This window comes from Rhopilema esculentum, chromosome 11 (genome assembly GCF_057945365.1).
Source record: "Rhopilema esculentum isolate cy_ngs chromosome 11, ASM5794536v1, whole genome shotgun sequence".
Taxonomy (NCBI): domain Eukaryota; kingdom Metazoa; phylum Cnidaria; class Scyphozoa; order Rhizostomeae; family Rhizostomatidae; genus Rhopilema; species Rhopilema esculentum.
Window position 1 is genome coordinate 4,727,474 of NC_142825.1, and position 25,001 is coordinate 4,752,474.

Below are 25,001 nucleotides of genomic sequence, written 5' to 3' on the forward strand. Positions count from 1 at the left end.
GAAAACAAAAGCTGGGACAATAGCCTAAACACGATTCCAGCGCTCCGCCATATTTTTACAATGCGATAAATTAAAGGGGGACTAGAAACAATAAAAAATCCCTTTGTTCTTATAATCAATCAACGTCGTGACAAATTGCCTTTAAAATTAGATCTTTGAATGTGTGAACTTTCATAGCATGAAATATTGACAATGACGGGAAGACTGAATGGAAAGGATAGAAGCTATACATCTCAGAACATTATTTTGCAGAAGAAAAACAAATGTTTTTGATCAGTTTCTTACGGCAGACCCCAATACTTTATTCCATTGTTGAGAAAAGGTCAAATGGGGGTCGTGGCCCAGTGCATCCCTAACATTGTGCCTGTGCATTCTGTTCATGTTTGCAAGAAATGACAGGTATGAAATGTTTAATATGTTGAATCTGGGCTTAATGAGCCCAGAAGGGTAAATAACCAAAGACAGTTGTGAATTAAGAGCGAAGTAGGGATGTAATGGGAAACCCTAGGCAAGGGCTGGGTAAGTGGTTAATAGTTAGGGCCTGTGACGTCACATATGTTTTTGCCGCCTTTGTGAAATCACAGGGAACCGCGCTGCTTATCATTCGAAATTGTCATGATGGCTGTAAAGAACATCAACAATGGAAAGAAAATTTGTGGAAAAAGAGCAGCCCTTCAGGCGCAGGAGAACCGTCAGCAGCAGGTAGCATTTCAAAGAGATTGTTTATATTTCTTTCAAACCATATTCCTTGTTTTCGGCTACTTTTCACCTGCACATTCCTTATCTCTATGTAGGAGACTTACGGCCTAAACAACAGCGAACCAGTTACCATTATCAACAATTTCTCGTAATCGCTTTAACGTGCGAATGCAGATGCCCCTAAGATTCGCAGATGTATATAATGGCACAGAATCTGTGTAAAATATATTTGATAGCACTGGAACTACATAGAAATATCTAGAAGTTTGGGAAAAGAAGATGTGGTGGGCGGTAGAGGGAGCAAAGGTCTCCCTTCCGAACGTTTGTTGTGCTATTGTCATAAGATAGGTAGCTCTTGTTTGTTTTTGGCAATGAATCCTTGTGTGTTTGTATAAAAATTTAATGGATGCCTGGAAGAAATTCAAGAAAACGAGGCGAATAAAAAGTGAAGATTGTTCTTCGTCTGGTCAAGGCCATGATCTGACTGAGTCCGAATATAGATGGAATACGTGGCATAGTTATAAGTATAATAACGCCGCGGAAATACATCCAACAGAGTCGACGTATGTGTTTTTCATTAAATTTGACTTTTATCTGCTCTTATATTTGAATTCTGTGTTTATGCGATTGCTCCACTTGCTGTAATATTTGCCTGTGCACTTTGCAACAAAATATCCGGTACTGTACATTCTCAAATCGCGGATGTGTTGATGTGCAGAAACAAGAAGTTCTAGCATGCTTTATGTGTAAAGCTAATAGTTCAAACTTTTTCTTGGCTTATATGTGCTACCCAGAAGATATTATAAGCACTGTTTAAGCTTCCCCCCCCCTATAAAAATCACAAGGAACCCTTTGTTACATCCTAAATAAATTGTTGCAAATATGTATTATCCTTATAAGAAAAATAGAAATCTCTAAGTTTTGGAAATTTCTGGTCTGAGGAATTATGAGGTCAAATTCTTACCAATTTCATTACACCCAGATTTGTATCATGTATGGTTTTCCATACACTGTGGTTTCTAGTTTTGCTTTGTCGTGTGTATTAAGTTTAATTGGATATGTATTTTTTAGTGCCCAATCTTTTATTCCAAAATCAAAAGTAATTTTGTTTTTCATAATTTCAGAATAATGATTTTAATGGAAGATGAGTTTTTTCCTTATAGAAAAGATGTAGATTTCCATGCACAAGTAAATGAACCATTCACTACACTAAACTTTACTTTCCCCGTCCTGTCTAAATCTAAATTGAGATAGCCCAAGATCCACCAATATAGTAATGTAAATGTAGCTTATAACATGGTTAATGTTTTTATAAATGCCTTATCAAAGCATCATGCAGTATGTATGAGCAATGACAACATAGCATTAAGATTGATAGATTTTTGTCAAAAATGCATGTTCATGATATGAAAAGTCACTTTTCCCATTTGAGAAGAGCAAATGTTATGTTATACTCCCTTTCTGTTTTGCAAGTAAAAGGTTACCAGAAGGCAAACTTCATTAAAATGTCTGATACTTTTCCATTTAGGTCATATATTGACTAAGTTTTTTTTATTTTTGCATTTATTAGATTGCTTGGTATGTTTCTACCTAACCCCAAAACATATAACATTATTTAATGAAATTGTTAGAAATAATTTCACTTGAAAGGTTCCTGGAATTTTTAAAATTTGTTCATAGCAATATGTAGTTGATTTCCGAAATTTCTGCTACAATTGAGTTTTAATATTTTAGTGTATTATCTTTTTCATTGTAGCTTTAGAGCACATGGGCAATATCAGTGCAATAATCTTCTCCGGAAGCATTACTATGGGTCGCTTGATAAGGTACAAATTGTAACTGCCTCAGCCAGATTTCTTAACAGCTAAGGTATATCAATGACAAAATACTTTATTTGAATCATCTTCATCAGCCAGGATCAATGGATTGCTCATGTACATAGTACAGGGTGTTTTTTGTAGTGTTAAGTGTTAGCTATCCATTGATTGATTTTTAGATGAGAAGCACTTGATTTGTTCTGTTGGATTTTCTGATTTTCAAAGGACACATCATTGTTTTTTCTCTCTAAATCTTTGTTGTCCAAAAAATGTTTTTAATCTGATCATCATTTGTTTTGCTAATTTTGTTTCGTATCGTATCAAACAAGTATCGAGTCATCTTGATTTTATATCTATTGATATATTTTTTAGCTTTTTGATGAGTCAAAACCAGATGAAATTCAGCATACTCCAGGAAGAAAGATTCTTAGATTTAGAGTTGAACCTGGGGAAACCGATGTAAGTAGAATCTTTACTTCAACTTGTATTAAACAAAAGATTCTTTATGCAGTATACTGATAGCATAAACTAATTTAGGAAAGTGGTATGGTACTTTTATTTTATTTGAATAAACTGTGCATCAGCAGTTAAGTATAGACAGGAACCAAACAACACCAAGCAATTCAATATAAATTTAATCTGATATTTGTTACAAGGTAAGTAACAGTTGTTGGTTGTGATATGAACTAGTCCTGCCAGTTAGGTCTTTATTTAATTCTTATCCATCTCTGTGTTTTTTCATTAGTGGTTTAACAATAATGAATTAGGCATATATGTATGACATTTTCTCATATGTGGTTGAAAGCCACAAATTTTGCTTTTGTACACTTTTGACCTTGCTTTTGAATTGTTTTCATAATAGGTTTTAATATGCAGTGCAGATTACATGAATGTCAATAATACAGAATCACCTGTTTTGAGGTGTTTCTATAAAAGCCTATTTTATCATTAGGCGTTTCAAGATGAATATTTATTGTAATGTCTTTGGCTTAATTATTGATCTATTTATGTTTGCTATTTAGCTAATAAAGGGACTTATTCTGTTTCTAGGAACTGGGAATTCCTTTCAGATCTTCTGCAATAGCCCATTTAGAAAACCCAGAGTTTCAGACAAGATGGTACTTTAAGTACTTTTTGGGCCAAGGTATTCAAATTTAGTGTTTGTTGTAGTTTACAAGCATACATTGTTGGAAAAGAATCATTGGATAATTTTTCATCACTAGGTATTCCAGATAGAGCTTATTCGCTCTCATCAGAAGTATCAAATGCTGAATGAAATAGTTTTGCTTTTTGTCAGTTATATTTACTATGATGAGAAATTGCTTGATGGTGGGTGGCAATGAGCCTGGGGCCTGAAGTTGCAACTTTAACCATCATGCTTTACAGACCAAGGCATATCTAAATAGATTTTGTTTTAAAACCATTCAGAAACTGCCCTTCTCAAAAATTGGCTTTTTCTTTAAAGGCGGGTTTTCACTTTATTCACTCTGGTCGCGCGACTGAGCGAATGCACATTGTGGCATGCGCAAATTGAACTTCCTCATTCACTGCAAATGCACTACCATTAGCTGAGTAGTTCAACTCATTTGAACTACAGGGCGACTGGTTGCGTTTGCCCATTTGCTGACTTGTTGAGTCTATTTCGCCAAGTCGCGCGACCAGCGCGAATCAAGTGGAAACCGGCCTTAATTGAAATTAGATATCAATTGACTGTAATTATTTATTGTTATGTTATATCTATACTATAAAATCATATCCATATGTCTCTACTACTGGTCTGTGTCCTGTTATTTGTTTTTTGTGTACTCTTTTCTGATATTTAAAGAATCATTGCTTCAAAGATCTTAAATTTTGCTAAGTTGCAAACAACCTGACACAGTATTTATAATTACAAACTTACAATGAAGACAATTTATCTTTGCAGTTCATAATAACTATATTGGGCTTGATTCAAAGAAGGAGCCATATGCATTGTCAGTTTGCCTCACATCAGCTGATAACCATGGATTACCCCAGTACAGAAGTATTCTTTGGAAAGCATCTGTGAGTTTTGAATAGAAAATTTGCTTATAATTCTCACAAATGTAATTTTTAGTCCTGTACTTAAGCAAATTGCTTAATATACACCCTTAAATATGCATAGAAATAGTTTTGGCCTTAGATATTGTTTGTCAGTAATTTTGGCTAAGGATGACAAGGCTGTAAAAGCCTCTCTTTAGGTCTGGTATTATGGTGCTGCATTTTTTATTATGCTTTTGTTATCAGAATCATTAACCTAATTCCTCATATTAGGCACACCCTTAATAAAAGACCAATAGCATGTAAGATACAGTGACATTATTTTTACCAGTTATGATAAGAGCTAATTGTGCTAAAGCTGTTCCAGCGTGATGGCTTATTGGTGGAGTAGGGAGGGGTGGGGACGTTATAATATACAGGTTATTAATTTTGCTATCAATGTTCTGTTAATGTCATCATAATCAAAACCATCTGCATCAACTAGCAATTAGATAGTGCAACATTCTTCTATAGTAGGATAATTAGATAGGGGCTTATTAAAGGGGTCCTTAGCACCCTATGTAACCCTACTTGTTTGATGTTATTTGTGTTTTGACATGCTCATAAAGACATTGCCTTCATTAAGTGCAGCACACACATTTTAAGCTCATTTTTGTGTGCACGTGGCTGCATGGATTGAATGTTGGTTTCTTATATATATGTTGTATGATGTTATTATATTTTTAAACATTCATAAATATGATTACTTCAATAGGGTTGTCAACGATTATGCTTCCCATACAAGCCTACAAAAATTATGTCACCAAAAGAAGTCCTGAGGTATGAATAATAATCCATCTAACAAAATTACACTTTCTTTTCAATTTATTGGTGAAAAGTAACTGGAATTCTACACAAACTGGCTTCAGTTTGGTTTTTTAATACAGAAGGAAAATTTGTTGCTACATTCTCTGGCTACACTGTTCTTTGCTATTGTGAATCCGCAAGACTTCGAACATGATTCTTGTATTTCATTCAACAGTAAACCTGGGCTGGCTACCCAGGTGTATCTGCATCTTTCAGGATGAGCAGAGTTTTGTTTATCTTTTGGAGACAACTTCAAATACATTCATTATGTTCCACACACATATCCACATTAGACTCTCTACTATTCTTTTCATGTGTCACTTTTAAACCTGAGAAAGCTTTTATGAAAATGAAACGTTACGGGAAATTTAGTTACTTTTTATCTACTAAATTTTGGAATTTTTCTCTTCCCCAACCCTTAAACCTCAAGGGTGCAATAAATCGTAAATTCATCAATTCAGGTTAACAAAAGAATTTAATACAAAAACAATCATGCTGTTCTAGTTCTTAAACTTGTCATAAAGTTTATCAAATTTTTAAAAATATTTCATAACCTCTATTGAGTTCAATTTATTTTCTACTAGCCTGCTTGCTGAATTTAGTATTCTTAAGAACATCATCCCCTCTAGTTTTATGCTTCAGCATATGTTCTTTTTGGAGAATATTGCGATGTGCTATAACACTTTCGACCATATTTTTTACACACGCCAGTTTAATAATGGACATGAAATTATCTTAATATTTAATTACTTTGCAGGCTCTTTTCAGCTGACGTAGAAAAAGCACCATACGAAATATCAGAGCCTGAAATCCAGAAAGTAATAGTCCTTTTTATTTTAACCACATGAATGAAACTATTTATTTCATTGATTTTCTTGAAATCCTGCATTGCTACAGATTTGAAACCATACTTATACCTTTTTGTTAAGCAGGAAAAAGCTGAGGAAAAAACTCAGAATCCTTCCATATAGAAAAAGATTGTTCTTGATCTATAGCTTTAAAATTTATTTTTCTCTATATAATAGAAATATGCCATGTTTCTCTCTTTAGTTTCTATTTGGGAAAAATCAAATCCTTTTCATGTAAACAATGTTTTGAATAAATTTGTCTTACCATATTTTGCAACTGGTTTGTACCTTTTAACGCCTGCTTTAAGTAAAAAATTTATTTTATTTTTTAAGGAGCTCATAGTCCTTGAGGAGCAAGAGGTCAGTTTCATGTACATTTGGATAATTTTTTAGCATTAGAGATATCATTTTAAATATTAGAGCAACACTAAATTTTCATGATATTAATTATTTACTAAGGTTTGCTTCAAATGATAAAGCACGAGATTCGAGATTCATTATTTGTTTGTTTGTTTTTTTCATTTATAATATCTCAAGACAACTCTAAAAGATAAGACGATAGATAAAATCTCTTTGTAAAATGCGTTAAAATACGACGAGGGTCGATACATTGTACATTTTCCCTGTTTTATCAAGCGTCAGAGATTCTTTTACTCACAACCTAATAAAGTTTTTAATTACGATGAAAGTTAGCTTTTAGTAAGTAAATCTGTGGTTCTTTCGTCGTTTGTGATATGTGGATCTTCTTTTTGATCCAGGGCTCTGTGAACTTTAAATTTGGAACTATTTACGCCAAAGCAGGCCAGATAACTGACGATGAAATGTTTAGCAATGGTAAGTGCTTGTACCAATCTTTTGATGTCCAATAACCTATGATTTATTCAATGTTCTTGCACAGACATTCTATGTTGTAATTTTTTGCCAAGTTTTTCATATTTAAATGTAGGTTAATTTTACATAATTTGAAGATTGCACGAAATACCGAAAGAAAAGCACGCTAAAGCACTTTATGTCCGTCACTCTTCAGTGTATAAACTTCGAATAATGTCCGAAAGTAAGCTGAAAAGTTATATCCAGGTGTGAATCGAAAGAAGCGGGAGAGAAAGAAATTATGAACGCTATAGTATGCTTTTGTATGCTATGTTTCTTGTGTTTCTTTTAATCCTCATATTTTCTAGTACCAAAAAACTTATTTGATTTATCTTACATACTTAAACTAACACTATCAATATATTATCTTTACTTATATTATATTATCTTTATTTGATTTGATTTCATCAAAACTTGCAAATTTCATAAAGGTACATTGTTATGATAATAGTATGGCATTTTCTTTATGTCTACCATCAAATTGGATATGGAATTTCCTCATTCTTTGCGGGTAGCTTGTGTTTTATTTGCTTTTGTTGTAAAAAGATATTTTAAATATTTCGTAAATAATTTACCAACTGCGAAAAAAATCATGAGCAACCAGTTAGTTATGCCAGATAAGAGCACGTTGCTCCTTGAAATGATCTAATTTTCCACAATAGGACTGCTTTTAATTATTGCATTTCATCGGATAAAATTTTATTTCATCTTTCATCTTTGTCTACGACTGTCACCGGTGTATGAAAGCCTGTAATTTCATATTAAAAAACAGGTTTTGCATGTTTTCGTATTTTATAATATTGTACTTTGTTTCCTCGCAATTCGTCGTCTTTCACTTTGTTTAAACTAAACTTAAAAAAAAGGAAATTTGCTTTTACAATGAAAACCTGTTAAAAATGATCGGCAGTTTTGTCAAGTCCTAAAATCTTGTGACGAAGAGCAAGATGAAATCCGACGAAAAACCAAAAATATAACCGTTGTCTATTCATCCGTTGTCTAAATATATTAATCCGTTGTCTAAATATATCTTCTCCTCTCTTCATATATGTGCTGGTGAGGTTAGTAAAGATAATGTTTAATTTCCAAAAAATTATATGATAGTCTTATATGGTCTTCTGTTAATCGGTAACTGATACAAAAACAAAAACTTTGTGGCCAAAATTGAAAAATGTTCACCTGGCAAAGCAATCAGCAATCTTTAATCTGTTTTGATACAAACAATATAATCTTTTAAATCCTTGTTTTGATAACATGGTGACTGATTTTTCCTTCTTTGGTTTATTCTTTGTTTATTTTCATCATAGCAACTGGGAGTAAGGATTTTGATTCTTTTCTGGATATCCTTGGTGACAGAGTAACACTGAGAGGTTTCAAGAATTACAAGGGAGGCCTCGATATCAAAAGTAAGTCTCTAAACCGCTAAAGATCATTTATACATTGGTGATTGAAATATCTAGAGGAAGACGATATGTAGAATTACTGGGAGGAAGACGATCTTGCATCAGGGCTTAGTTAGAGTGATTTTTAGACGACCGTTGAAAATCCGTTATTTAGATTATAGTGGAAAACAAAGAAATAATTTGAGTTTATTTTGACAATACCTACTTAATTTCAGTATTTTTAAAACAAATTTTTTGTGTGAATTGTTGTGGCAGCCTTATATATAGTTAGATTGCCACATGCACGTATCTAATGTTTTTCAAAGCTAGATATTTTCATCTTTCGCATGTTCCCGAAAAGCTGTTCTAATCGCGACAGCTGTATTTGACTGTGGCAAACATTTGTTTACGTTAGACCAATGGCATTCTTCACGTTGTTTACGATGACGGGTTGTAACACATTTGGCATTGCTACTGAAGCAAATCGCCAGGTCAATTTTAGATATTCTGTTTTGATAATATACAATGAATTACTGCAAATTATCATTGATTCAAGGTTAAGTTCCTAAGTTATATCGGCTATAATCGTCTCTAAAATGCGGGGAAGCAAAAATGCCACCTATGCACTGTTTTCATCTAGCCATGTCCTTATCAAATCTAGAACCAAAAGTTGGGGATGGAGAGAGAAATCTGTCTGCTTTCATTGGAGATGGGGAGAGAAAATTGTTTTTTATTCGTTTTTGGTCAAATGTATTTGCACGCGTTTTATCACTGAAAGCTAAATTTATAAGGAGCAGATGGGTGAAGTAAAGTTACCATATCCTCTTAAGAAAAAATTCAAATAGGTCGATGCAAATATTAAACTATTAAGAACTTGTGCTGATTGTGATGTGGAAGTTTTTGTTATGTGATGATACCATTTTTAGCCCTGTTTATTGGGTATCAATGGGTGACGTTGAATTTCCTTTTTCGATAGTCTTTTTGCCTGGATGATTTTGCCCCTTCAGCACCTGGCGACTTCGTTGCTACATACAATTTAGCGTTGTTGAATGGCATAGAAAGTTGTTACCAACTTGCTGTTGCTGCAGAATTACTACTCTTGCTTTAAGATACTTTTCCGTGCAGCAGAATTTCTTGTGTATATTTGCAAGTGTTAGCCAAACTTAATGCATAATATATTGTTTACTGACAAAGAATTATAAATTTTATCCTAGTACTCTCTCATATTGATCGAAATGGACCAACGGGAGAGAGGGTGCCAACATGTTACCATTGCACGTAGCTAAGACATTTTAATGCATACTGAAAATTTTGGTGACACTTTAATAAAATCAGAGGTTTTTTCGTTTGAATTTTACTGTCACGAACCCAGAGAGTAAAACGCCAGAAATACACCGTGTTTATAGTCCAGACACTTTGATACAGCTGAAAAAACGAAGCATACTAGGCCCTAACCTAACCTAAAGCCTTACGACGAGTGATAGAGTTTCGTTCAAATAGTTTCTTGTGTCTCCATCTAACTGACTCAACTTAAACTTCAACTTGTATATGTGTACGAATGGAATCTGAAATTAGCGATTCACGACGATTATGGTAACTAGCCGATAACAAGAAAAAGCAAGGGCTAGGTTGAATGATGCCATGCAACGTAGAAATATCTTAATCAAAAGTATGCAAAAATGATAGAAACTACGCAAAAAGTAAAACAACAACATAGGGTCGAGAATGAATAACCTATGACTAGGCCTAAACAATGCTGGGAAAATCCTGTACCTATAACATAAACAATGGAAGGGGGCGTCGCTAACATGAGACAATGCTATGACGCGAAACATATGACGTACGAACGAGAGGTATGCCACAGCTAATGATATGCAAAAAGGAATATAGAGAAAATCCTAACAATGAATGGGCTAAGGGGTATCTAACAAAATGGCCTAACTATACTTAAGAAAATTGTGACATTACTGATTTGATTCACAGAAACAGTTATTTGTTGTTTTATCTATAGAGTGGAAAATTGATGACGTTATAAAAATCTATATTCAGAATTTTTTTAATTATGACAACATAATCTGAAAATCGGCATGAATTACATCGACATGACAACCGGCCTAAAACAGCTAGATTTGCACAAACTGCGTGAGATGTGGCCCCACGAGCATTCGGCCTTTCACAACAAAACCACTGTGATTTTGCCTGGGTTCTAAAACCTATAAACCAGGCTTTGACTGCCCTTTTCTCAGTATATCTAAAATAGGTTTTATTTTTTTGCATTTTTAGAGGAATTTTACCGTGTTCTTTCTAATTGTGTTGTCAAAGGCGGATACGATAGCGAATTTTTGGCGAATACGTGTGGACGGAAACCTTATCCGCAACAAAAAACTTGCATATTCAAAATTATCCGTATGCATATGGACTGGGCCTAAAACTTTACTAGGTCCAATTTTTTTTATCTTTGCAGTTTCTTGGCTAATGAGTGATTTCTTTTGACGATGTAAACTGTCCAGCCATACTAGGTTCTTTAACTCTTCCAGAGCGTTTACATGATTCATTGCTATACCTTACCCTTTTTCTTTGATAGACAATACAACTGGGATTCAATCAATCTACACTGTCGTAGAAGGACATGAGATTATGTTCCACGTGTCAACGTTGCTGCCTTTTTCAAAGCATGCACAACAGGTGACAAAATGATCTTAATGCTTTCAAATGCTCATACTAAAAATTTTGTCCTAATAAATAGAATGGCTGAATATATTTTGAGAAGCACTCCAGTGCGAAGAAGCCCTGCAGACGGTTGCAGAACAAGAGGTCTAAAACTAGAAGAAAATATTACGAGGTTTAGGCCTACCCAGGAAAAACTGTAGTATCACTTCTGGGAAACGCTTAGGACAGGCAAAAGAAGAATCCCATCGACAATCATAAAAAACCGTTAGGAGTAGGGATTTCCAAGTTAGTTGGAATTAATCTTAAATGTAATGAGATTTGTATCAAAAGAAAGGGCAAGTTGCTTGATTGATTGTTTTCAGGTAGTAACCTCCTTGAGTTAAACTGCTGGGCCTAACATCTAGTGTATTGTCCAAAAAAACCCAAATCAATAAGAACGAGTGAAAGAGATTTATATTTAGGCCCAGTGACTCAGAATGTTTCCAGGAACACGCAGCTGTTTAGATAAATCCTTTTATGTTTTGAAAATTCATAAATGCGATAAGACGTCGGGTCCTAGCCATAACATAAACGACGATCGCATCTCACAGCAGGAGGTCATATATCAATTGGGAATGCTTTTTATTTAACATTGAAACTAAGGTGCCCTAAACTGCATTACGCCACTGGTTTTCACTCAACTCTCTATGTTTTGTTGAATCTTATCTGATTAGGCATCTCATGACCCGGGGAAGCCTGCACTCAAAGAGGGCAACGGGGGCAAAGTGCCAAGAAAAAGGGCAAATCAATAGTAAAACGAAGAAGAATGCTCAATTTCGTGAGGGCAATGGAGGTAATTGCCTCTGCTACCCCTTGGTGCAGGTGTCCTTGGTGTCAAATTTTGATTTTAAAAGATTGAGTTTGAATTTGTTGGATATTTTGTTGCAGGTGGAAAGAAAAAGACACATTGGCAACGATATTGTTGTTGTTATCTACTTTGAAGGCTACGGAAAAAGAAAACCTGTTTTCAGTCCGTCGTTTATTCGATCGAAGTTTAATCGTATCCTTTTTTATATTCATTATACTTTTAATGCTATTTGTTAGTTTGTGAGTATGCACTTTTATTTGATGTGGATGCACTCGACTAATTTTTGAGTAGCTAGATTTCTTCCCATTGAAGTTATTGGTACGTCTAGTTTTGCCATCTGCTCTTAAGCCCAGTGATGCCGATCTTTGTGCAAAATCTCTTATATTAGACACAAACTCTAGTAATGAAGTGAGTCTTTGCATTGCATATAGAGTTTTATCCAAGGACTGAGGAACATATTACGGATTAAAGGGGCTTAAACATTTTATTGGGGGGGGGGAAACATGCTTAAACCAAGAACAAGGTATTTTTGTATGGTTGTAGCTACATTTTGGAATTGATTAGGGGTAAACCCCCTTAACCCCCACCTCTATTCGTTGGTCCTTATTTGATTATTTGAAATTTTCTTATCACTGCCATTCTATTAATACCCTACTGTCTTCATAATGAGCCTATATCAAGGGACAAGGGGATTTATGTTCCATTTTTACTAAAAGATGGGTTCTGTGTCTTTGATAAAGTCGATATGTAATTGACATGTAATTGAAGCTTACAAAACCTTGATTTCATAAAGGTGTTTTTGCAATCGTTTACTTCAACAAAAAAGATTCAAGCTATTGGTATGTACTTTAAGTATTACATTGAATGGTTAAAATTGTACGATGCTTTTGCTCATAGATATGCTTCTGATATTTTCAAATTTTACCACTTTTAACACCTAAATATTTCGTTATCTGCTTGTTCTTAAACTGCCAAATGGTTTTCTCCATCGTATATCAGGTAAGTGAAAAATTTGAATTGTTGCGATTTATCAGATGCTATCAACAAATTCTTAGTTTATTGGAGAATCAAGCTATAATGAAATATGACCTAGAGGAAACTGAGTTCGACGTCAAGGAACAAAAGAACAATTGTTAGCATGTGCATGCTAATTTAGTGATTTATTAGTCTCTCTATAAATGGAGAACTTTTTTACTTATCATTATATTATTATATTCTTTCCTCGATATTTATTAGAAATTTTATTTTTTCTTCTATGAGCTCAATTTTTAGATTTTACGGGTAAAAGTTTTTATTTTTGGTAAAATTCTTCTGCCAATTTTAAAAATTTTTTGGAAAGCTAGTTCCCAGGTTCCAATAAATTTTTCAGATTTTATTATATTTGCCAAATTTTCTTTCCTTGAATTAGTTGTCGCTAAAATAAAATGTGAATTAAACCTTTATCACATACCCTGGGTTATATGGGCAGTCAATGGTCTTTCTATTTTGCCTTTTCGTCCAGCATTTGTTAGACGAAGCAGCCACCCGGCCTTATCTTGTTTGATAACGCCACTTACATCTATTCAAATTTTTGTCCTGCTTTCTCGTTTGACCTTTCACTTGTTGCGTTTAGTTTTTTCATTGATCATGTCAAGCGATTCTTATGTATCTCCTCTGCTCTCTAATATCATTAAACCATATCATTGATACATAGAAACGTTATTCTCAAAAGCAATTGTTTATTCTTTATTATATAGCTGGTTTTTATCATTCTAAGATATCGCTTCATAATGTTTTTAGATAAGGGCTTTTAAGTAAAAATTTGTGTTATGACTTCACTGTTCCAACAAAGATTCATTGTACATCCTCAATTGTTGATGTACTTAATGACTATACTTGGTTTTTTATAGTCGCTCTTGATCAAATACTACTACGTAAGAACCTTAACTTTCTTTCACTCCACAGGCTATACATGTATTCCGAGGAGAACGTTCCGGCTTTTGGCCCTGCACTTCCTAATCCACCAGTGTTCCACGACCCAAAAGAGTTTCGCTCATTTCTTCTCACCAAATGTAGGCCATTGTTGATTTATTTACTCTACTTCTCTCTTCCATATCCTTAGTTTATCTTTAGTGGTCTAGCATTTGTAAGTAATTTGACAACTATTTAATGAAATGTTCAAAATCCAACAACGATACCAGTTTTATTAACAGTAACCTTTCAACCTTATATTTGCAAGGTCGTGTACTGTTTCCTCCTGTGGGGCTGCAATTTCTTTTGAATCATTGTTGGTAAACCAAACACGTGACAATCGACAACTTCATTTTACAAATGCTGCAAATCAGCGTAATTGTTTTAAAGTTCTGAAAGATCAAACAGTCACTCATTTATGATGACATTTTGATTATGTAGCACGCAACACAAATCTTTCATACAACAGCAAATTTAAAGCCAAGGTTTCCAATGACAGACACCATCGTTGATAAATTAGTCTTGTGATCCTTCAAGCTGAATACATAAATAAATAATAATTTCACGCTGAACTCGCATAAGAATATTTTCAAGCAATTAAATTACTATTGTTTTTTGGGCTGCTGTACTATAATCGAATTCCAATACAAAATTTGTGCTAATTGGAGCAGATTGTGTAATTTTTTTCAATTATCAAGTTCGTTAAAAAAACTATTGTAGTCGGTGTATGTTCCTGGATCGTTCAACCTTCCTTTTGTAAAGCTTGTAATATTTCTTCTAGTAATGAATGCAGAAAAGGCAGCCTATTTTAGCCCTGTTTTCAGTCAGAAACGACAGCGTACGCTCGAAGCTTTGTTAAAAGGGTTGCACACAGATCACCTTGGACTTAGAGAACGGTTTTCACTGAGGCGATCATTTAAAGGAGCTCCTAGATCACCAAGGCGGCCCCGCCGAAGGAGCGAAGTGCAGCGGAGGGCATTTGTCGAAACAGGACAGGTAACACGTTCCTCCATTCTATTCTAGAACAAGATTTTCATCCATTGTCAAATGGACTTTGTTATTATGGCAAGAGAAAATTTAGACTTCTGCGTGAAAGACGAGACTAGTTCCACAATGGGTCAAGGATGCAAAAATGGCTGATGGCTGTTCGTTTTTAGAAAGCTGTTTAAGAGACATTTGAGACTGAAAAGGAAAAAGATTTTAGAAACACCAATTCTGAACTATGATTGAATGTTAAGTGCTTTGAGCAAGATTTGTTCGATTAGAGAATTGTGAAATTTGGAAAATTTAGGCTCATTTTTGACTCTATCCTGGACTGCAGCATTTGTTTTCTTTTTATCTTATAGCTATTGAAAGTAAACAAGATTCTGCAAGGTGATGCTCCAACAAGCCTAGCAAACTCAGGTGGTGTCATTACGTCACGGAGCTCGGTATGTTTCTTCTGATAATATTATAAAATTACCTATATTATATATTAAAAGTCTATAAAATTACCATTGAATATATTGCATTTTGCTGCTAGTGAAGATGCTCCCAGATCTATTATCGAAGACGTCTGTTTGCCCCAGTGACTGCCAGACGCTATGCTAAACCCTACCCGCTTTTTTAAATGTTTGGCACATTATACTTTTTACTATCGAAATTTTCCAAGCGATGGAAAATGTTTTCTTTGAAATCACATTAAATTGATTTAAACAATTTGATACTATGCTAAGAAGCCTTTAGATTCAGTCAAAAACAATAGTGTCACTATTTTTATTTTTATAAACTATGAATGTATCCAAAATGTCTGCAAAAAGATCCACAGGTAGAAAATTCAATTTTTATCAGTTTTTCAATTGCCTAATCACTGAAAAATAAATTCACCTTTTTTATCTATCTTTCGTAATTATCATTTTTCTCCAACTTGATTATTTTTTGTTTTACTTTGGTTGAAATTTTACTTTCCAAAGCAGCGCACAAATCCTTGCTTCCATCAGATATATCTCTACCTAAATTAATTTAAACCTCGCTGTTTTGTAATATTACAATAACTGCTCCATATCTCTATAGTTCCATTTTACAAATTAAAGCTCAATATTTTTCCTCGATGCTTTCAAGGTTATTGTCTTTGTTTCTCAAAGTTTTTCATCTTCTAGCCCTGGGAACCAGATTGCATAACTTCAGTCTTTCCATTAAAAGTTGTCGCTGGAGATTCTTTTGGTAAATCAATTTTCAATCAATAATTTTATACATTAAATGTTGTGAAATTAATTATTTGTGTTTTAATTCAAAGTGCATATATTCCTTTATTTGAAAGAAAAGCTTTGTGAAATGATATGTTACATAAAATAGCATCTAAAAGCAAATTTTGTTATCAGCACTCGCGACAAAAAATCGTCACATTTATAATTGCAATTTATAATTCCAAAAGACTTAATGTATAATTTGGCAGCTTCGATGTTCAAACCCAGTCTTTACTGATGACATTCATTTTTGGATAATTACACGTCTAGGAAATTACATGGTGTATCTTTATATTTGCTGATGGCTCAAAGTGTGCAAAGGAATTGAAATAGTACTTTTCAAGATGGATTCTTTTTGCCAACTGCTAGCATATTATCAGTTTTGCGACATTGTCCGTGTTTCGTTATAATCCTTTTTTCTACTTTAAAACCCATTAAATATATAGACCTGTATGTTTTGGTTTTAGAATTGAATACAAATGAAGCGATTTGCTTTCCCCATATTCTCTGTCTGAAATATTAAATTCAGTTATTGTGATATTCAAGAAACTTACAAGTCATTTCTTCTCAAATAGGGGATGGCCTGCTTCTTGCAACAGACCGCGGACTTTATACCGTGCAAGGTAATTCTGCTTTATGTATACAAATTCAGTTTTGAATTATAAAATGTTACAAGATCATTCAGTTTGAGCAGTAAAGTATGTAGATAATTGGATGCCTCGTGAAAAAACTGGAGGCGGATCTTAAGAGGTTTGGCTATGAATGAGACCAAATCTGGCATTTTCCAGTGCAAAATTAGAGAGAAGCTTTTCTTTTCAGAAAAAACATCGAATAAATTATTTATTGACTAAAATGTTTCATGCAGCATCTTACAAACGTTTACATATTGTGTTTATCGGAGGTTTTTTGTTGTAGGGGACAGCTTCCATCACATTTTTGACGCTAGTTTCCAGGTTGTTCAACTGAATGTTCTGGAGGCAAAGGGTATTGCTATACTTCGGACAAAAAAGGCAAAAACAGGTGAATAACCATATAAAGAAATGCTCTGTTCATCACTTAATTGCTATTTGTACGAAAATTAATTTGCAAAATAGTACACATTTTATAAAAAAAATTAACTTGTTCAGGTGAAGTTGCCCATACATGAGATTTTTTTATTGTGTTACCGCACTTGCTATTTTTTAATTTAAACCAGTTAGGAACAGTTGCCTGATTGTATCAAGCGTTAAACTCGGAATAGTAACTTAAAACCGTCTTGCTATACACGCCTAAACCGTGAACAGCTCTGCCTATCCGGCATTGAGCACTTTATGACAGACCAGTAAACAGATATTTTCATAAACCAATTTTAACATATCTCATAAGCAAAATCGCATCACGTTTTTTCAAAACAAGTTATTTTCGCTTTAATCTTGCTCTTTTTACTGAAAAGATTAATTTCACATATGAGAGTATTTCACACATTGAAAGGTTGGCATGAGAAAGAGAAGCATTGCTTAAGATTAAAAACTCTTGAGAAGTTCATTTTTAACCCAGTGCCTCTTTTGAAACCTTTCAATTTTGTTTATAGAGAGCAAGATATATGTCATCCCAGTTGGAGAGCTGGAAAGAAGAAACAAACTGCTTCGCAGCAGAGATGAGTTTAGCGATTATAAACTTGCAAGATCAAAAGGTGAGCTTTGGAATGTTTAAATTGTTGCAGACGAGACTAAGATTTGCTTGGGCAGTGACCTGGCTTAATCCAAGTCAAAATTTGAGAGGGAAGTTTCAAGTTATCTATAGATTTTACCCTTAAAAGTGATTGTTGTGAAACTGATTTTGAGGTATTTTGATCAAAAAAGATCACTGCTTTTTTACAGTACTTTTGTTTCACTACGTCTTTCAGGGTGTCATCTTTACTCTCTAAATCGTCCTGGCTCATTGGAGATCCTGCTTGCTGTCGCAGTTCGAAAAAGGATCTTTGTATATTCGTGGAAAGTAAATACCATGAGCTCATTTCAAGGGAGTGGAGATGTTCCTGTCGGATTTGAGCTTGAAAATGTAAGCAGACTTGTGTTCTCCCTAACTGGTATAGATAAAACAAGCAAATTTTAGTATCCTCTAAACAAGTGCTTTGTTATGGTGCAAATCCACGTAAACTTTTATTGACCAAATCAGTATTGTTTTACACCCTGGATAGCATAATGTTTGTCTCCTTGATATTGCCATTCCATAAAGTTTCAATTCAATTATTACTATTCAGAAAGTTCTTTGTTGAATATCAAATGTTTGATTGCTTTACCAATGAAACTGGTGTGTGTCTTTTCCAGTACCAAACTTCAACGTACTCAGCGTATACAAAGCACCTGCTCTGACGTTGAGTCACTTATTTTTTGAGTCAGTTATCCTTAGTTAGAATAAAATCTCATTGATAATGGCGCATGAGTTTAGATCTCCAACTTTGATAGGTGTTGAGTGTCTATGTAAACTTACAGTGCTGTACCTCTGAAGTGTGAAAAAATGTTAATGCCGATGAGTTTCAGATAAAAATTATATTTCCAAAAATTGAATTTTCTAAAAGACAGTGTTAATTACATTTGCGTGATTAGTTATTTTTGGTCTAATTTACTCGATTTTCTACTTTGATGAGCAAAGGAATGGTAAAAAAGGGATTTACTTTTAATTTTAGATCCATATATTGCAGGAATGGAAATTCAGAATCAAATTATGCTTGCTTTATTGTCTTTCCTTTCTCATCACTAATATTTATAAAATTTATTCATCTTTTTCTAAGAATTCATCTAGGCTTTTTGGATTCAAAGTAATTTTCAAGCTGAGAAGGATTGGTTTTGCAAATTCTATATGACCAAGCATTTGTAATCCTTTAGCCAAACACTTGTGCGTTTATTTGAATTCACTTGAAATCTTTCTCAGCATTGGAAAAGCAATGTAGCGAAGAAAGTAATTCTTGCTTTAGTTTTCTCTTCTGCAAGTGTTTGATTGCACGTTTGTTTCGCAGGATTTCAAACTGACTGATGTTCCTTTGTTGTTGAGTATTGCGATCGATACAAACAACGACATTTTGATATGCTTTGGCTTCAAAAACAGATTCGATCTCGTTAATATTGAAACCAAGGAGACGATGTTATTAAGGAAGATTGATCCTTCAAAGGTATTTATTTTTTGTTTTCTAATTTTAGAAATCTAAAGAGATATGCTCATTTTTTTCCAACCAAACATTCATAGACATCTTTCATAAACATTTATATTTTCTTTCATGGTTTGTGTTTGCAAGTTTAAAGCAAAACTATGTTTTATCATGTATGAGCACCTCATGCCTCCTCCAACCACCTTGAACAACCTCGATCCACCTGAACAGAAACTATTTTCTTTCTCTGGCACAAATGTTGTTTCCAGCACATCAAAACCAGGGGCAGTTACCCTTTCGGCCCCATCTCTTCAGGTTGGGTCTGTTATTTCTAATTTCACAAAAAAGCTGCAAAATGAAGGAAATTTTCAATTTTTTTCATGTCAGCTGCCCATTTTTCTCAAATACTCTTTGATGGTAATTCCTTCTTTGCCTAAAATTGATCGGTGTTTCCAGTTACTCATGTTTATTTCTTGAGATCATGCATACTTGAGTTTGCAATTATGCCTCTGCGTTTAACACTTTTCCCAGGCAATTACAAACTTGCTTGGTTTTTTTGGAATCGATTTTTTGCAAAACTTGCTTGCATTCAAGTTTTGTCTTTTTCAGAACGCAAAACTAGTCTCAGCATTAGATGTTTACGAAGATGATAACCCGGAGCTACTGCTGACATACAATCGTATGTACCCATCTGTTACTACTGAGCCTGCCTGCCTAGAGTAATTAAATTACTTCAGCGCCCCTCCCCCTAGTACATCCGTCTCCCCAGTCCACAACTCTCCCCAGTGCCCCCTCCCTCAGTGCACCCATCAGCCAGTACACTTTCTTCCCCACTACATCCCTTTCGAATACACCCATCTACCAGTACACCCTACTTCCCCATTACACCCTTTCACCTGTGCACCCTATCCAAGTAGAAACCACCCCCCACAGTACATTCCTCCCCAAGTACACTCTCCCCCCAAGAGCCAATTTTTTAGTAGCGTCATGAATTTGCAAACTGGTTGCCGAAAGGAAAAATTGATCAAGAAAACACAGGAAAAGCTACTTGTTTCCCGTCTCCGCTACTTGTTACTTACGGCCCATGAATAAAAAACATTTAAACCTATGGGAAAAAAAATTTTTTAACATTGTAACAATTTCTAATTTATCTAGAAGTAGAAAATACAGCAACTTCACTTTTTGTTAATCGCTTCATTAGTCTTGTTATTAAATGTCTGCTGCATATTTTCGACAACTTTTCTTTACCTTCAATTTTTTTAATTTTTTTTGTTTTTTTTTTTCAATTTTTTGTATCTTTTTGTAATATTTATTTTAAAACTTCACTCTACTGTACCTTATATCATTGTATTTTTATCTTTAATAGACTTTTCTGTTTTCCAACACTTGAATCCGATTGTCGAAAAGAATGTCAGCTTTTACTGGAATTCAACTCCTCGTGCAGTTGGTATGTGATTTGCCCTTAGACTACATCTATTTAAAACTAATAAGAAATTTTTAGACATTTGAAAAAATCTGTTGATCGCAATTTTTCATGTTGAGATGATAGTCACAGTTACTTTTTACAAGATCGTTTATGCAAATGGCTAGGCCCATTTTGGACTGTAAACTGTCTTCTTTCAATACTGGAAGACAATCTAACAGTAGAATATAATGCTTCCTGTTTCGCTGACTTTTGGAATTCAATGCTTGCAAAAATGTATTTTATGCTTTGTTCATCAATGCAAGGCAGTAAATAATCTTTGTAAGACAGGGAGTCATATTCCTCCATTACCCACTCTCTTTTTGGCATACACGTTGATAATACACATGGCTTATCATTTTTTATATCAGCTTTTTGCTTTCTACCAACAGTGTGCGCGTTCCCGTACATCATTGGGTTCACATCTAACCACATAGAGATTCGACTCGTTGTCAATGGAAACCTAGTGCACACAATCGCGATTCCATCCATTAATTTTATCACTGGAAAGGTATGTTTGCAATATTTCCTCAAAGGTGTATCAAACTTTGCATTAGGTTTTCCAAAATGCCAATATTAGATAACTCCCAAACTAGTTAGATGATAGAAAGATCGTGAAGGGAGGTGTTTGACAGATAAGGTGTATGCAAGCAAAAATTTATTGTTAAGTTATGAATGATTCATAAACCTTGTACTTGTTTCGTAGGTTCAGTAGTTTTAATTTTCTTAAAATAAACTAATGTCTCAATAACTGAAAGTGACAAATTTTGCTGCCAATCTTTCTAGTGCAATAACATCGATGAAAGCAAATACGCTTTCTTAAAAAACTTCTGTCATTACTCTTTTTATTGGTTGCGTGCTCGAAATATCTTTTCAAAACTTTGTTGCCGCTTGCTGCTGTTGTTAGATGTATTGGGAAAAGTGTCTTCTGAGAGCCAAAAAGTACATTGTCAGTTGCGTTGGTCAATGTCTGTAGTCTCTTTTTTCTTCCCCTCCCCCCACCTGTTCGTTGCGAGACCACTATTTACTGTTGTCTGCTTGCTACCGTATATAGAATTCTATGATACATTTCTTGCACTCCTTCCTTGATACATTTGTTCACATAAACATATCCTTTGATCATTAAGAGGATATTTTTTCGCGAACCAAAGGTACGCTATCTTCTGCTCTGTCATCTCCTTGATGCTACCTCTGTTAAACATATCATTCTCATACATGCTTCATTGCAGTCGGATATATACTTCAGTTCCACAAAGGAACGCAGTGACCAACATGTAATTGAGACATCGTGGTCCAAAAGGAGGCGTGGCCCGAAAGGAGAACATCACATTAATCCGACTACAATCTACAGGATCACTTTAAACAGTCTGGTTGGAACTCAACTTTTTGAGTCGACTGGCCTAGCCCATGATGACGAAGTCTTTTCGACTCCAGTAAGGTGGAATTCTACAGAGGATTCGACAGATGGTAGCAGCAAAGGCCATTCAACGCCTTTTACGAATTTTATCAAAGCTTCAGAGGTGGAAAAGGTTAAATTAAGGAGGAAATACTCTAATGCTGCTGCAATGGCAACCCCGGTGTTATCGCCAATTTTAAAACCGATTGTGAGGCAGATCGAGTTTGGAGAGGAGACTGGAGAGTCGTATTCTGATATAAGTGTGATGGACATGATGGCTCCTAGTGACGTTCGCCAGATGTCACCCGTTGCAGCCAGTGACCCTGATCTGACGAGAGCAATGTCATTAAAGCAAGTGAGGCTGCGGTCGCTTTTTAAAGACGAGTCTTGTTCAAGTGAAACCTATGTCAAGCAAGAAACTGTATTATAGCTAGGATGTAAACACTCAACAGGTTTTTATTTAAAATCTGCCTTTGATGTAGCCATTTAAATTTCTAGGTTTTATGACGACATTTCAATTATCAAGAAACAATAAAAAGGAAAGGAACATATCTAGGCAGTCAAGATGGATTTAGTTGAAAAAAAACGCAATCAACCTGTTTGCCATAGAAAATGCATAAGTTGCGAGACAATCTTATGTATAACCCGCTCCAGACGACGGCCTAAGCATCTTGAAGGACTCCGCGTCAATAAACTTCAGTTGTGATGTCTACCAACTATTTACGACGCGGTCAGCACTTTCACATCATGCTCCTGGTTCCATTCGTTGAATTCATTTGTACGTCTTGCCTTAATGTTGAAGTGAAGCCGTGTTCCAATTGATTACTCGTTCCTTCTTGCTCACCATCGGGAGGTAGACCTTACAATGTACACTTGTCTATTTGTGCACTGTGCAAGGTAAAGCACACAAGATCATATGCTTAGAAGAAAATTTAGGCCAGGCGATGATATAGTATCATAATTGTTCTCGTCCTAACAAAGTTTCATTTGTGCAACTGAAGATCGACCCCAGTATGCTAATGAATTTTATGATAGACCAAAACGATTTAGCTAATACATTTATTTATTCTGTATATGTATTAAACTAAAGTAATTTTCTTCCTATGCGAAGAAAGTCATTTAACTATCTTCTCATCATAGATATTACTCATATAATAACTATGTATACCCAGGCTGTATATTATTCTGTATTTTTATCCCGATTTGTATGATTTTACTAGTTGTATTATAAAGTCAAGTAGCAGTAAATGATTTTAATCCACAACTGAGACTTTAGATAATGATGAGATTTGCAGGAAACCTGCAATTATGCAGCAAATATTTTGTTTATTTGACTTTTACTTTTCTGTTCTTTTTTAATAATTGGATCTTTGGGTTTTATTTGCATAGATTTCACGATGTGAATGAAGAATACTTAAGTTATGTCAATTTTACTTTGTTTTAGTTACCTAATCCCGCGAAAAAGTTTGAAATGTGACTGCAACCCATTTCAATGTCATTTTAATATCACCCTCTCCTGTGCTGAAGCCCTACCGCATTTCAGCTCCTCGTCCTGTATAATGCAATCTACTCTTTTTTATGCCTATATCCATCCCCGGATCTCGCAATCCCACACCTGGCATGCAGTTGTTCAGGTCAACCAATTTGTACCAAGTTTGGCCATATTTTTTTCTGTTCAATTCAAAGAATCTCAAGAAGGAAGGGCAGCTACAATCCTGACCAAAAATAGCTGAGACATTTGAACAAAAAGGAATTCGCGTGCTATATATTCATATTAAATGCGCTGGTGACCTAAACCCCCTTCCCCCTGGGGTCAATTTTGGTTAAGATGGTTACGGAATAAGTGGGGATCACTACATCGGTTACCAATCCAATCACAACATTGATTTGTGTGAAAGGGGGGCGGATGATTTGTAAGCAGATTCTTTTTTCGTAAGTTTTTTTTCATAAGTCTCAGTATTTTTGGCCAAGATTGTAGGTTCAAAACCCTAAGGCCTTAACCATGAAGGGGCCGCGAGTGGTTCTTACATGCGTACTCCTTATTTACTAGGATTTTCATTTGTTAACAGGTTCTTTAGATGAGATAGAATTCTCCTTAAAAATTCAGGACACGGAATCTCATTCCACAGCAATCATTAGTTCTTTTCCGACTCTTTTAAGGCATATGCTTCGTACTAAACTAGGTAAACCCTATATTCAATGGCATTGCATTATCAGCAGCTGCTCTGACTGACAGATTTCTTTACGAAGCCACGGAGCCTGGAGCAAAGAAGGCTGCTCCCATCCCCCCCCCCCTCCCATAATTGCGAGTTACTTCTTTTCATTACCACGTCATGATTTTATTGATTTCTGTTGCCTTTTGTGCAGCTGCTCCATCGATCTTTGACTCGTGCCTTTGGTGTCCTGACGAAACGTTGCTTTTACTTCTCACATGTCGTAATCAACTGCCATAATACCAAATCAATACGACTACTACGAAATAAATGCTAGACACCAGCTGCTCCTCCGCACCTCCGCAGGCCTCCAATTAACTGGAATCCACATGAATTCACTATAGTGAATCAATTCAGAAATAGTTTGACCTTTCTCTTGTTTTGTTTTGGATAACTGGACATCTTAGCCGCATTCATGTGCTTGTTAAGATAATTTAGCAGCAGGATCGTAAGGATGGAATTGCTGGTTTGCAGGGCAATTTGCAGAACCATGCAATGTTATGTCTAGGACGTCTCATTCACCCAAAGACCCTTTCAATGTAGAATGGCATGTCCAGCTGTTACTTTCAAGGAACAGAAGAAAGATGAATCGGGTGACCTTTAAAGGCTTATTTTAGCTATGTTAAACGCAGA

The 25,001-nt window shown here is 34.9% G+C and overlaps 1 protein-coding gene across 2 annotated transcripts; it reads left to right on the top strand.

Annotated features, from left to right (window-relative positions):
* Nucleotides 1–68: 68 nt before the first annotated feature.
* LOC135693440 (GTPase-activating Rap/Ran-GAP domain-like protein 3) lies at nucleotides 69–23,484 on the top strand. 2 transcript variants are annotated; one of them, XM_065211933.2, is made up of 26 exons: nucleotides 69–702; nucleotides 2,456–2,525; nucleotides 2,889–2,975; nucleotides 3,567–3,660; nucleotides 4,441–4,559; nucleotides 5,290–5,354; nucleotides 6,139–6,199; nucleotides 6,563–6,589; nucleotides 6,988–7,063; nucleotides 8,404–8,502; nucleotides 11,063–11,163; nucleotides 12,076–12,187; nucleotides 12,789–12,834; nucleotides 13,940–14,046; nucleotides 14,727–14,941; nucleotides 15,292–15,375; nucleotides 16,084–16,147; nucleotides 16,746–16,793; nucleotides 17,086–17,190; nucleotides 17,741–17,842; nucleotides 18,056–18,210; nucleotides 19,169–19,321; nucleotides 19,907–19,976; nucleotides 20,664–20,744; nucleotides 21,152–21,270; nucleotides 21,989–23,484. In XM_065211933.2, exons 1-26 carry the CDS (start codon nucleotides 641–643, stop codon nucleotides 22,583–22,585), a joined length of 2,919 nt encoding a protein of 972 aa, XP_065068005.2. In that variant the 5' UTR covers nucleotides 69–640; the 3' UTR covers nucleotides 22,586–23,484. The 2 variants fall into 2 exon arrangements, with proteins under 2 accessions (XP_065068005.2, XP_065068004.2); XM_065211932.2 differs by lacking the exon at nucleotides 69–702 and adding an exon at nucleotides 713–1,262.
* Nucleotides 23,485–25,001: the final 1,517 nt, after the last annotated feature.